The following is a 12,736-nucleotide window of genomic DNA, read 5'->3' on the forward strand; positions in this document are numbered from 1 at the left end:
CTGTTCGGGTAGCTCGCTGCTTTCTGTAATAGTTCCGCAGCCGTTATTTTAGATGGCACGATTTCCACGTTTGTGAAATTGAGGCATGAGTCCAAACTATATGCGTTTTGTCTGTGTTTCGTGAGCACAGTGAGTGACGACATGCCTGGCGCCTACGAAGCAGAAGCCGAGAAAGCTCAGCATTTATTGGAAGACAGTGATCTCAGTGTTTCCAGTAACGGTGCAGACTGGAGGTACACAAACAAGAGTGCGCAAGAAACGTATGCCGATGTGACAACAAAGTACTCTGTGGATTGTTCTAAGGCGATTTATTAGGACTAAGACAATGTATCTAATCATCCTAAAACTATTATTTGCGCTGTAACACCTGAAACTGGCTCTATGGTTCTACGACGCCTGGAACAAAAACGTAAAGAACTTCACATCGTAAATGACTTTCTAATAACGCAATTTTTTTCGAGTCCACCGCAAGAGAAATTAACATTTGTGCAACAAAAAGTCAGAAGATGGGGAAATTTTTCAGTGAAAATAAGGTCGACTCAGAAAAATACTGGTCTCTCGGGACAATGTAAAGTTTGCTCATGATCGAAAGCATTGTAGTGAAACTTGTTTTGAATGTAAGGCAATTAGGTAAAATTCCCTTTTATGTGGTCAAATGTTTCACGGTATACCATAGCGACATAAATGAACTATGTGTGAATATTTTTGACAAAATAAAACGATTTATGATGCACCGTAAACAATGGAACTGTGTGTGAATGATTATAGAGTTATTAGTCCTTAGCCAAGTATATTACTCCTTGTTTGGTGAAAAATCATGAATATGTGAGCAACTAAAATATATGGTAATGATAATCATACTACTATGACAAATCTGCTCTCAAAAAATCATGTTGTAATTGTTGTGGTCTTCAGTCCTGAGACTGGTTTGATGCAGCTCTCCATGCTACTCTATCCTGTGCAAACTCCTTCATCTCCCAGGACCTACTGGAACCTACATCCTTCTGAATCTGTTTAGTGTATTCATCTCTTGATCTTCCTCTACAGTTTTTACCCTCCACACTGCCCACCAATACTAAATTGGTGATCCCTTGATGCCTCAGAATATGTCTTACCAACCGATCCCTTCTGCTAGTCAAGGAGTGCCACAAATTTCTCTTCTCCCTAATTCTATTCAATACCTACTCATTAGTTATGTCATCTACCCATCTAATCTTCAGCATTCTTCTGTAGCACCTGCCGGCCGGTGTGGCCGAGCGGTTCTAGGCGCGTCAGTCTGGAACCGCGCGACCGCTACGGTCGCAGGTTCGACTCCTGCCTCGGGCATGGATGTGTGTGATGTCCTTAGGTTAGTTAGGTTTAAGTAGTTCTAAGTTCTAGGGGACTGATGACCTCAGATGTTAAGTCCCATAGTGCTCAGAGCCATTTGAACCATTTTTTTGTAGCACCTCATTTCGAAAGCTTCTATTCTCTTCTTGTCCAAACTATTTATTATCCACGTTTCACTTCCATACATGGCCATACAAATACTTTCAGAAACGACTTCCTGACACTTAAATCCATACTCAATGTTAACAAATTTCTCTTCTTCAGAAACGTTTTCCTTTCCATTGCCAGTCTACATTTTATATCCTCTCTACTTCGACCATCATCAGTTATTTTGCTCCCCAAATAGCAAAACTCTCATTTCCTAATCTAATTCCTGCAGCATCATCCGATTTAATTCGACTACATTTCATTATCCTCATTTTGCTTTTGTTGATGTTCATCTTATATCCTCCTTCCAAGACATTGTACATTCTGTTCAACTGCTCTTCCAAGTCATTTGCTGTCTTTGAGAATTACAATGTCATCAGCGAACCTCAAAGTTTTTTTTCTTCTCCATGGATTTTAATACCTACTCTCAATTTTTCTTTTGTTTCCTTTACTGCTTGCTCAATATACGGATTGAATAACATTGGGGAGAGGCTACAAACCTGTCTCACTCCCTTCCCAACCAGTGCTTCCCTTTCATGCCCCTCGACTCTTATAATGGCCATCTGGTTTCTGTACAAATTGTAAATAGCCTTTCGCTCCCTGTATTTTACCTCTGCCACCTTCAGAATTTGAAAGAGAGTATTCCAGACGACACTCTCAAAAGCTTTCTCTAAGTCTACATATGCTAGAAACGTAGGTTTGCCTTTTCTTAATCTAGCTTCTAAGACAAATCGTAGGGTCAGTATTGCCTCACGTGTTCCAACATTTCTACGGAATCCAAACTGATCTTCCCCGAGGTCGACTTCTACCTGTTTTTCCATTCGTCTGTAAAGAATTCGTGTTAGTATTTTGCAGCCATGGTTTATTAAACTGATGGTTCAGTAATTTTCACATCTGTCAACACCTGCTTTCTTTGGGATTGGAATCATATTCTTCTTGAAGTCCGAGGGTATTTCGCCAGTCTCATACATCTTGCTCATCAGACGGTAGAGTATTGTCAGGGCTGGCTCTCCCAAGGCTATCAGTAGTTCTAATGGAGTGTTGTCCACTCCTAGGGCCTTGTTTCGGCTTAGGTCTTTCAGTGCTCTGTCAAACTCTTCACGCAGTATCATATCTCCCATTTCATCTTCATCTACATCTTCTTCCATTTCCATAATATTGCCCTGAAGTACATCGCCCTTGTATAGACACTCTATATACTCCTTCCACCTTTCTGCTTTCGCTTCTTTGCTTAGAACTGGGTTTCCATCTGAGCTCTTGATATTCATACAAGTGGTTCTCTTTTCTCCAAAAGTCTCTTTCATTTTCCTATAGGCAATATTTATCTTACCCCTAATGAGATATGCCTCTACATCCTTTCATTTGTCCTCTAGCCTTCCCTGCTTAGCCATTTTGCACTTCCTGTCGATCTCATTTTTGAGACGTTTGTATTCCTTTTTGCCTGATTCATTTTCTGCATTTTTATATTTTCTCCTTTCATCAATTAAATTCAATATATCTTCTGTTACCCAAGGATTTCTACGAGCCCTCGTCTTTTTACCTACTTGATCCCCTGCTGCTTTCACTATTTCATCCCTCTAAGCTACCCATTCTTCTTCTACTGTATTTCTTTCCCCCATTCCTGTCAATCGTTACCTAATGCTGTCCTTAAAACTCTGTACAACCTCTGGTTTAGTCAGTTTATCCAGATCCCATCTTCTTAAATTCCCACCTTTTTGCAGTTTCTTCAGTTTTAATCTAGAGTTCATAACCAATATATTGTGGTCAGAGTCTATATCTGCCCCCGGAAATGTCTTACAATTTAAAACCTGGTTCCTAAATCTCTGTCTAAGCGTTATATAATCTATCTGAAACCATAAGAGAGGAAAAGATCTTATCTTTTCTTCAGTTGCAGAATTAACAATCTACCAGAATTAATGAACATACACAAGTGGTCAATATGCATACTGCGAGTGTAGCATTCCTCTCTTTTCTATCGTCTCTTACAATCTCGGTCCCGACCTAAATCTAAAAATAACAGAGAAAATAGATTCGTTTTACTGGCGCACAGGTAGTTCAGTAGTCAACAGTAAAGGAAGAAAACAAGAAACAGTCTTCGAATTTCAGCCGTTTAAACAGTATTTCCCGTGGCTGTAGTGAATGACATTTCCTGTGAAGAAATCCATAAATAGAAGTATCCCGTGACTAAACAACTTGCGGACGGCTAGCATTAGTGTCCAAAGACGACGCCCCTGACTGGGTTGCTTAGCGCGCCTCACGAGTTCCAGTGTGGCGCTGCTCACGCGGTCCGCTGTCTCAGTTGCGTGTTTACGTTGAAAGCCGAGCGAGCTAGAGACCCATCGGCACGTTGGAAGATCAGTGAACGGTTCTTTTCGAGGATGCGCCACGTTTTAGTAACACTCATAGTAATCTGTTTTTCTCATGGTGAAAGTGCTGGGTACTACGGACAGGTGAGATATTTTCTATAATTAAGCTTTTGGTGCTGATACTTGCTCTGTCATCGCAAAAAAAATTTGTATGTGCGGCAGAAGCGCCTCGCAAAGATTTGTTAATAGATAAGATTTCGGAACAAATACGTTACTTTGTACAACATATAAATAGAAAAGCAGGGAGTGTCATGTCCCAAATTAGCCACTAATAGGTAATTCCTGTCGATTTTATAGGCGTATGGACTTAAGCTGAGCGTATTATATGTTTAAAGGAATCCCCAGAAAATACTTTTTTTTTTTTCTTTAACATACTCCATGGATACTACTATGTCAGTGATGAGTTGGTCAATTCGACGGGGAAAAATCAGGATAAACTATCGTTTTGTCGTTTGCCACGTGTTATGTGCCCAATTTCAGTGGAACAATGTCCCCCAACTTTAATTTGTTCCGTCGTAATATCAATGTTTTTAAACATTTATTAAACTCATACACTTCTACGTAAAAATTTAAGTGTAAAAAGTTCTAACAGGAAAATGACGCGGACGAGTCAGTTATGCTGCTAATATTTGAAAGAAATAAAAGCTCACTCGTAGTAAAAATCAACCCCTTGGAGAAATGCTGACTTTTGCAATGTTTAATTATGTAATGTTTTCTTTATGTAATGTTTTCTTTGTTGACCAACTTTGGACAGCAACTAGTCAAATTTGTAAGAAAAGTATCAGGAAAGAATGTTTCGTACTCAGATCTGAAGGATTATGTGACATGGGACAGAAGACCACAGTGAAATAAGCAGCTAAATTACTGCAGGAGATATAGTATTGAAGGGAAGTAGTTCAAACGATCCACTTTGATAACTCAGAGTTAAATCGTAAATTTTACCACTCCATATTTTGACGAAATTATTATTTATAGTTTATGAACTTGTTCATTACAATGTCTCCGGCTGTCACAACATAAGTACAAAATGTTTTAGTGTACATCCTATTCTGACAATACCAAACTCGCAGGAACCCCGAATTCGTAACACTTAAGATCGTATATTTTACGAGGGTTTGGTAATCTGGGGTTAAGCGCCAGGTACTTCCAATTTGGTTTTAGGCGAATACTGCATCGTAGCATTTTTCAGGCGAATTATTGTAGACACTGCAGTGAAAGCGTGATAGTTGGCAATATTTAGATTGCCTTTTGGGGTCAGAGTTAGTGAGTTTTTGCTCGTAAAGGCAATGCCCTCATATTCTGCAGAAGGGAACTTCAAATTGCCCATCCGATAATACTTATATTTTTTTTCCAAAAATTAGTCTAAGTGAATGGCGTGATGTTTCTCTTGCAAGGGGGTTTCAATCTTGCGCATACTGATCCACAGTGTCAATTCTAAACGGCTTCTATCTTGGGCACCTAGCTTCTCCATAGTGTATTCTCATCTACGGACGTCAATCTAATCATCACTTTTATTTATGCCCTCGTCGATTATAAGTAAAATACCAGTCTGATAGGGTTTTTCTGAAACTTGTCAAATCATACTGCTTCCAATTCTATTTTGCTCCGCAGACTTTCTATACGGTATGTTCTGTTGGGAACTAAATTTGTGAAATCGATAGATTTCTCCACTTCTATAGCAGGCTGAATTACTTTAAATCATTTTTTCATTCTTCTGACTGGTTGATGCGGCCCGCCACCAGTTCGTCTCCTGTGCAAAGCTTTCCACCTGAGTTGCAATTGCACCCTGCACCTTCAATTATTTGCTGGACGTATTCAAATCCCTTCCTCTACAGTTTATATCCTCTACCGCTCCCCCTAGAACCATGGAAGTTAGCCCCCAATACATTAACGGATGTCTTATTCTGTCCCTTTTAGTCAGTGTCTTCCATACGTTCCTTTCTTCGCCGATGTCGTGGAGAACCTCATTCTTGCGTTACTCACCGAGCGAGCGAGGTGGCGCAGTGGTTAGCACGCTGGACTTGCAGTCAGGACGGTTCAAACCCGCGTCCGGCCACGCTGATTCGGGTTTTCCGTGATTTTCCTAAGTCGTTTCAGGCAAATGTCGGAATGGTTCTTTCAAAAGGGCACGCCCGATTTCCTTTCCCATCCTTCCCTAATCAGATCTTGTGCTCTGTCTCTAATGACCTCGTTGTCGACGAGACGTTAAACACTAATCTCCTCCTCCAAACCAATCAACCTTATCACCCCACCTAATAAAAATTTCTGTACCACCACATCTAAAAGGCTTCTGATTTTCCCTAGTCTCACTACCATACAATGCTGTGCTCCAAATGTACATTCTCAGAAATTTCTTAAAGTTAATACCTATGTTTGAGAGTAGCAGATTTCTCTTGGCGAGGAATGCCTTTGTCGCCAGTTATAGTATACTTTTTAATTTCTCCTTGCTCCGTCCTTCAAAAGTTATTTTGCTGCCAAAGTACCAGAATTCGTTAACTTCGTTTTTGTGATCCCCAGTTATAAGTTTTTCGCTGTTCTCGGTTCTGCTACTTATTACTTTAGTCTTTCTTCGATTTACCCTGTTCATATTCTGTACTCATTACTGTTCATTCCATTCAACATACCCTGCAGTCGTTCTTACAATGAGGAAGCACTGTAGCCAGCGAATCATTATTTCACCCTGAATTTTTAATCCCACTCGTGAACCTTTCTTTTATTTCCCTCATTGCTGCTTCGATGTATTGAACAGTAGGGATGGACTACATCCGTCGCACACCCTTCTTGGCCGGAGCACTTCATTCTTGGTCTTTGTCTTATTGTCCTCTCGGTTCTTGTATATATTGCATATTACCCGCCTTTTCCTATAGCTTACTCCCATTTTTCTCAGAATTTCGAACATTTTGCACCATTTTACATTGTCGAGCGCTTTTTCAAGGTCGACAAATACTATGAACGTCTTGATTTTTCTTCAGTCTCGCTTACAGGCCCCAAATCTATTTTAGACACTGTTAAAACGACATTCCATATGAGCCACAACTGCAGCGGCTGCAAAGAAGCTGAAGTATTAGCATTATTATCATTACAATGCTAATTAGCCCAGGCTCATTGTATGGCGCCAGCTAACGTGATACAGTAGCTAGCTGGTGAGAGGACCCTGCTAGAAGAGCAGTGGTGTTGCCTGTAGCGGTGTAGTGTGGCACTTGACTATGGGTAACAGTTACGATGAAACGCCAATTGGACTAATTGCTTGTCCCGTAATTCGTGGTGGCTAGGCTGACTGAGGCAGTGCAGCACCGCTTGTGTATATATTTCGAACGAAAAATCACCAAGTTTATTCGAAATATTAAGATGCTTTAAGTTTCTTGTAATCTTTCGGGCCCCCTACACACGCACCAATTTATCGACTGGCAGACCAATTTCCTGGCGGGCTACACACATCCCGACTGACTGCACTCAGCGATTACAGCGCATCCGGATGTTTTATCTCAAGTTCATTGTGTTTGTTCTAAGGGACCCCACTTGCTTTTACACAGAAATTAAAACGGGGTTTTTCCTTGGCTATTTTCGAGGTAGCAAGGCAAAAAAAAAAAATATGCAGAGAGAAAGCTGTGGGCAAAGTGGTTAACGCAAGGAAAGAAATTCACTCACGCTGTTACTTAAGCAGCTGGAATCCGATGATTTTTCGTAATTATCTAAGAATGGATGAAGCATGTGTTCCGGAGCTGCTGAAGATCAAACTATTCTTAATGAACAAGACTAATAATGAGGTTGTAAGCTGCGAGGAGAGGCTGTTAGTTACCTTGATTTCTAGGGACTGACAGTTTAGAGGGCCTCAAATTAAGTGCTGTTGTATATCCACAATTACTAACTACAGTGATTCCTGAAACGTGATGTATAGTTGACTAGAGAATATCATGGTGAAACAAAATAAGTAAAACAAGACATTCATGTAAACGTTAATAATTTGTGTATATAGCAGAAAAGATGACATGTAAGTTTAAGAAATTCATCGAATTCGAAGAAGACTCCACATCATAAATACAACAGATGCGTAAGAAATGAAGTATTTAGCAAAAGTAAGACCACGCTTCGTTCATAGCAGAGGGGTTTGGATACATGGACTTTAACAATGAATGAAATTTAAGATTCAACGCCCAGTGAACGTAGATATTTCGGTTTTTAGATTTCATCAGAAATAAAACCTAGAAACTGAAACACAGGTCGGCGGACTGTTCTATGTGCCATGCGAAACCATTACGGATTCGTTAAAAAGTGTTTCATTTCTTGCATCTATATTACTATACCTCTCGCACGACGCGTCGCATAAACATTTGCAGTCTTTGTTTTGTCTGCCTCTTACACTCTTACAACCACATCAAAAGTTTTGCATCACCCCGGTTCCCAGAACTCCCGATGATAGACGTTGACTGAATATTGTATCACAGACAGTCCCTTTGACTGTTCGGAGATGTCACTAAATCCGTCCACAGATGTAAACAACCATGCACGAACAGCGCCTATTAGACGGAGAGGGTCCGACAGACGATCATTCGTCATTCCACCAGGAAGGAGGTACTCGGCTCGTATTTAGTTCAACCATCCCTAGACGATCAATACCGCAGTTCAATCGGGTCCTCATTGTTACTTTGTGCCAGGAAGGGCTCTCAACAAGGGAAGTGTCTAGGCGACTCGGTGTGAACCAAAGCGATATTGTTCAGACATGGAGATACAGAGACAGGAACTGTCGATGACATGCCTCGCTCAGGCCGCCCAAGGTCTGCTACTACTACTGCAGTGGATGACCGCTACGTGCGGATTATGGCTCGGAGGAACCCTGACAGCAACGCCACCATGTTGAATAATGCTTTTCGTGCAGCCATAGGACATAGTGTTACGACTCAAACTGTGCGCAATAGGCTGCGTGATGCGTAACTTCACTCGCGACGTCCATGGCGAGGTCCATCTTTGCAACCACGACACGATGCAGCGCGGCACAGATGGCCCCAACATGCCGAATGAACCGCTTAGGATTGGCGTAACGTTCTCTTCACTGATAAGTGTCGCATATGCCATCGACCAGACAATCGTCGGAGACGTGTTTGGAGGCAACCCGGTCAGGCTGAACGTCTTAGACACATTGTCCAGTGAGTGTACCAAGGTGGGTCCCTGTTGTTTTAGGTAACATTATGTGGGGCCGACGTATGCCGCTGGTGGTCATGGAAGGCGCCGTAAAGTGTGTATGATACGTGAATCCCATCCTCCGACCGATAGTGCAACCGTATCAGCAGCATATTGACGAGGTATTCGCCTTCATGGACGACAAATCGCGTCCCCATCGTGCACATCTTGTGAATGACTTCCTTGAGGATAACGGCATCGCTCGACTAGTGGCCAGCATGTTCTCCAGACATGAAACCTATCGAACATGCTTGGGATAAATTGAAAAAGACTGTTTATGGACTACGTGACCCACCAACTGCTCTGAGGTATCTACGCCGAAACGCTGTTGAGGAGTGGGTCAATCTGGACCAACAGTGCCTTGATGAACTTGTGGATAGTATGCCACGACGAATACAGGCATGCATCAATTCAAGAGGACGTGCTACTGGGTATCACAGGTACCGATGTGTACAGCAATCTGGACCACCACCTCTGAAGGTCTCGCTGTATCGCGGTACAACATGCAATGTGTGGTTTTCATGAACAAAGGGCGGAAATGTTTATGTTGATCACTATTCGAATTTTCTGTAGAGGTTCCGGAATTCTCGGAACCGAGGTTATGCAAAACTTTTTTGATGTGTGTATATTAGAACAGCATTTAATCCCGCGCCCATTGGCAGGACTAACTTATCGGAAGGTTGGCATGACCCTTTTGTCTTTTTCATACCTTGGTGCACGACACCGCTACGCGAGGCACAATTTGTTGGGTGGAGTGGTGGGGGTCGGCAGTCGGTTGGTCCTATCTACCCGACATTACAAGAAATGTTCGTCGAACAGCCAAAACGCCTACACTTGATACTGGTCGGCGAGTAGGTCGGCTAGTTGGTGTTGGACCCTTTAACATGTTCTGTACGGAGTGTTTCTTTAAGAGTATATTAACACCAGACATTTTTCAAGTAAGTTACAGACGTGGATGAAATTCCTTAAAATTTTTTTAACAGGAATAATGTCGGAGTATTAAAGCCACCATGGAAGCGAGTGATATTGTAAATTATAACTGCAGTGTCTAGAACAGAGCCTTAGCATCATGTTGCGGACGCGAGTTCAAATGCCAAGGAAGTTTAAGACTGCTTAAATTTACACTTCGCACTTTGTAGTAGCGACTCAAATTCACGAATCTTGCAGCAAAATTGAATCAGATGTTTTCCGTGGGCTAATATGGGTACAGGTCATGCTAGATAAATGGAATAAATAATGGGTTACTTTTACTGACCCCTGACTCAGTTGCTTAAAGGTTGAAAGAAACCCTGAGTATCATCTCAAATAGGAACTCTAATTATGTAATTGTAATTGGTGGTGACTTTAGTGTGCCCTTGATATGTTGGATGATGAAAGCCAGTGGTAGGCATAGAATATCGTCGCTAAAAGGAATCTGTTAAACTTCAGTTACACGATAAATCGCACAAATATAAAGGCTGCCAGCTCAATTCCAATGGTTACCCACACAAAGAACTTAAATTGTAGCTATCACATAGAACACGTGGCATCCCCAGGGGGTCCACAACTCTTTTGTGGATACGTGTGTGGCGAGCACGGGACCCCGAGCTAATGGGGCCCTCCTTCCTTTCCGGGCTGCATACCTTCCTTTTCCACATCCTTCCCTATCCCCCATCCTGGCCCCCTCCTCCCCTCACCTCTGGCTCTTTCCTCCCCTTTCTCCCCCTCTGGGAGTATGGTTTGTGCCTACGTCCGGAGACGGACGCTTGTAAATTTAACGCATTCTTCGCCTTCTCTGCTTGTATGTCTTCATCCTTCCTTTGTCCTTCTCTTTCCTTACCTCTTCTCTTTACCCTTTTCTCCGCTGCGGCGTTTGAGACCTCTCTTCTTTCCTTTCCCTTTCTTTCCTTTCCCTTTCTTTCCTTTCCCTTTCTTTCCTTTCCCTTTCTTTCCTTTCCCTTTCTTTCCTTTCCCTTTCTTTCCTTTCCCTTTCTTTCCTTTCCCTTTCTTTCCTTTCCCTTTCTTTCCTTTCCCTTTCTTTCCTTTCCCTTTCTTTCCTTTCCCTTTCTTTCCTTTCCCTTTCTTTCCTTTCCCTTTCTTTCCTTTCCCTTTCTTTCCTTTCCCTTTCTTTCCTTTCCCTTTCTTTCCTTTCCCTTTCTTTCCTTTCCCTTTCTTTCCTTTCCCTTTCTTTCCTTTCCCTTTCTTTCCTTTCCCTTTCTTTCCTTTCCCTTTCTTTCCTTTCCCTTTCTTTCCTTTCCCTTTCTTTCCTTTCCCTTTCTTTCCTTTCCCTTTCTTTCCTTTCCCTTTCTTTCCTTTCCCTTTCTTTCCTTTCCCTTTCTTTCCTTTCCCTTTCTTTCCTTTCCCTTTCTTTCCTTTCCCTTTCTTTCCTTTCCCTTTCTTTCCTTTCCCTTTCTTTCCTTTCCCTTTCTTTCCTTTCCCTTTCTTTCCTTTCCCTTTCTTTCCTTTCCCTTTCTTTCCTTTCCCTTTCTTTCCTTTCCCTTTCTTTCCTTTCCCTTTCTTTCCTTTCCCTTTCTTTCCTTTCCCTTTCTTTCCTTTCCCTTTCTTTCCTTTCCCTTTCTTTCCTTTCCCTTTCTTTCCTTTCCCTTTCTTTCCTTTCCCTTTCTTTCCTTTCCCTTTCTTTCCTTTCCCTTTCTTTCCTTTCCCTTTCTTTCCTTTCCCTTTCTTTCCTTTCCCTTTCTTTCCTTTCCCTTTCTTTCCTTTCCCTTTCTTTCCTTTCCCTTTCTTTCCTTTCCCTTTCTTTCCTTTCCCTTTCTTTCCTTTCCCTTTCTTTCCTTTCCCTTTCTTTCCTTTCCCTTTCTTTCCTTTCCCTTTCTTTCCTTTCCCTTTCTTTCCTTTCCCTTTCTTTCCTTTCCCTTTCTTTCCTTTCCCTTTCTTTCCTTTCCCTTTCTTTCCTTTCCCTTTCTTTCCTTTCCCTTTCTTTCCTTTCCCTTTCTTTCCTTTCCCTTTCTTTCCTTTCCCTTTCTTTCCTTTCCCTTTCTTTCCTTTCCCTTTCTTTCCTTTCCCTTTCTTTCCTTTCCCTTTCTTTCCTTTCCCTTTCTTTCCTTTCCCTTTCTTTCCTTTCCCTTTCTTTCCTTTCCCTTTCTTTCCTTTCCCTTTCTTTCCTTTCCCTTTCTTTCCTTTCCCTTTCTTTCCTTTCCCTTTCTTTCCTTTCCCTTTCTTTCCTTTCCCTTTCTTTCCTTTCCCTTTCTTTCCTTTCCCTTTCTTTCCTTTCCCTTTCTTTCCTTTCCCTTTCTTTCCTTTCCCTTTCTTTCCTTTCCCTTTCTTTCCTTTCCCTTTCTTTCCTTTCCCTTTCTTTCCTTTCCCTTTCTTTCCTTTCCCTTTCTTTCCTTTCCCTTTCTTTCCTTTCCCTTTCTTTCCTTTCCCTTTCTTTCCTTTCCCTTTCTTTCCTTTCCCTTTCTTTCCTTTCCCTTTCTTTCCTTTCCCTTTCTTTCCTTTCCCTTTCTTTCCTTTCCCTTTCTTTCCTTTCCCTTTCTTTCCTTTCCCTTTCTTTCCTTTCCCTTTCTTTCCTTTCCCTTTCTTTCCTTTCCCTTTCTTTCCTTTCCCTTTCTTTCCTTTCCCTTTCTTTCCTTTCCCTTTCTTTCCTTTCCCTTTCTTTCCTTTCCCTTTCTTTCCTTTCCCTTTCTTTCCTTTCCCTTTCTTTCCTTTCCCTTTCTTTCCTTTCCCTTTCTTTCCTTTCCCTTTCTTTCCTTTCCCTTTCTTTCCTTTCCCTTTCTTTC

At 41.7% G+C, this 12,736-nt stretch overlaps 1 protein-coding gene across 1 annotated transcript in view; it reads left to right on the forward strand.

Moving 5' to 3' along the window:
• The first annotated feature begins 3,795 nt into the window (after nucleotides 1-3,795).
• The window catches only part of LOC126412577 (uncharacterized), a 194,162-nt gene continuing 185,221 nt past the window's right edge, over nucleotides 3,796-12,736 (forward strand). The window contains exon 1 of the mRNA XM_050082229.1: nucleotides 3,796-3,926. Coding sequence (XP_049938186.1) covers nucleotides 3,855-3,926 — 72 coding nt within the window. The 5' untranslated portion in view covers nucleotides 3,796-3,854. The remainder of the gene's footprint in view (nucleotides 3,927-12,736) is intronic.

This window comes from Schistocerca serialis, chromosome 1 (assembly GCF_023864345.2).
Source record: "Schistocerca serialis cubense isolate TAMUIC-IGC-003099 chromosome 1, iqSchSeri2.2, whole genome shotgun sequence".
NCBI lineage: Eukaryota > Metazoa > Arthropoda > Insecta > Orthoptera > Acrididae > Schistocerca > Schistocerca serialis.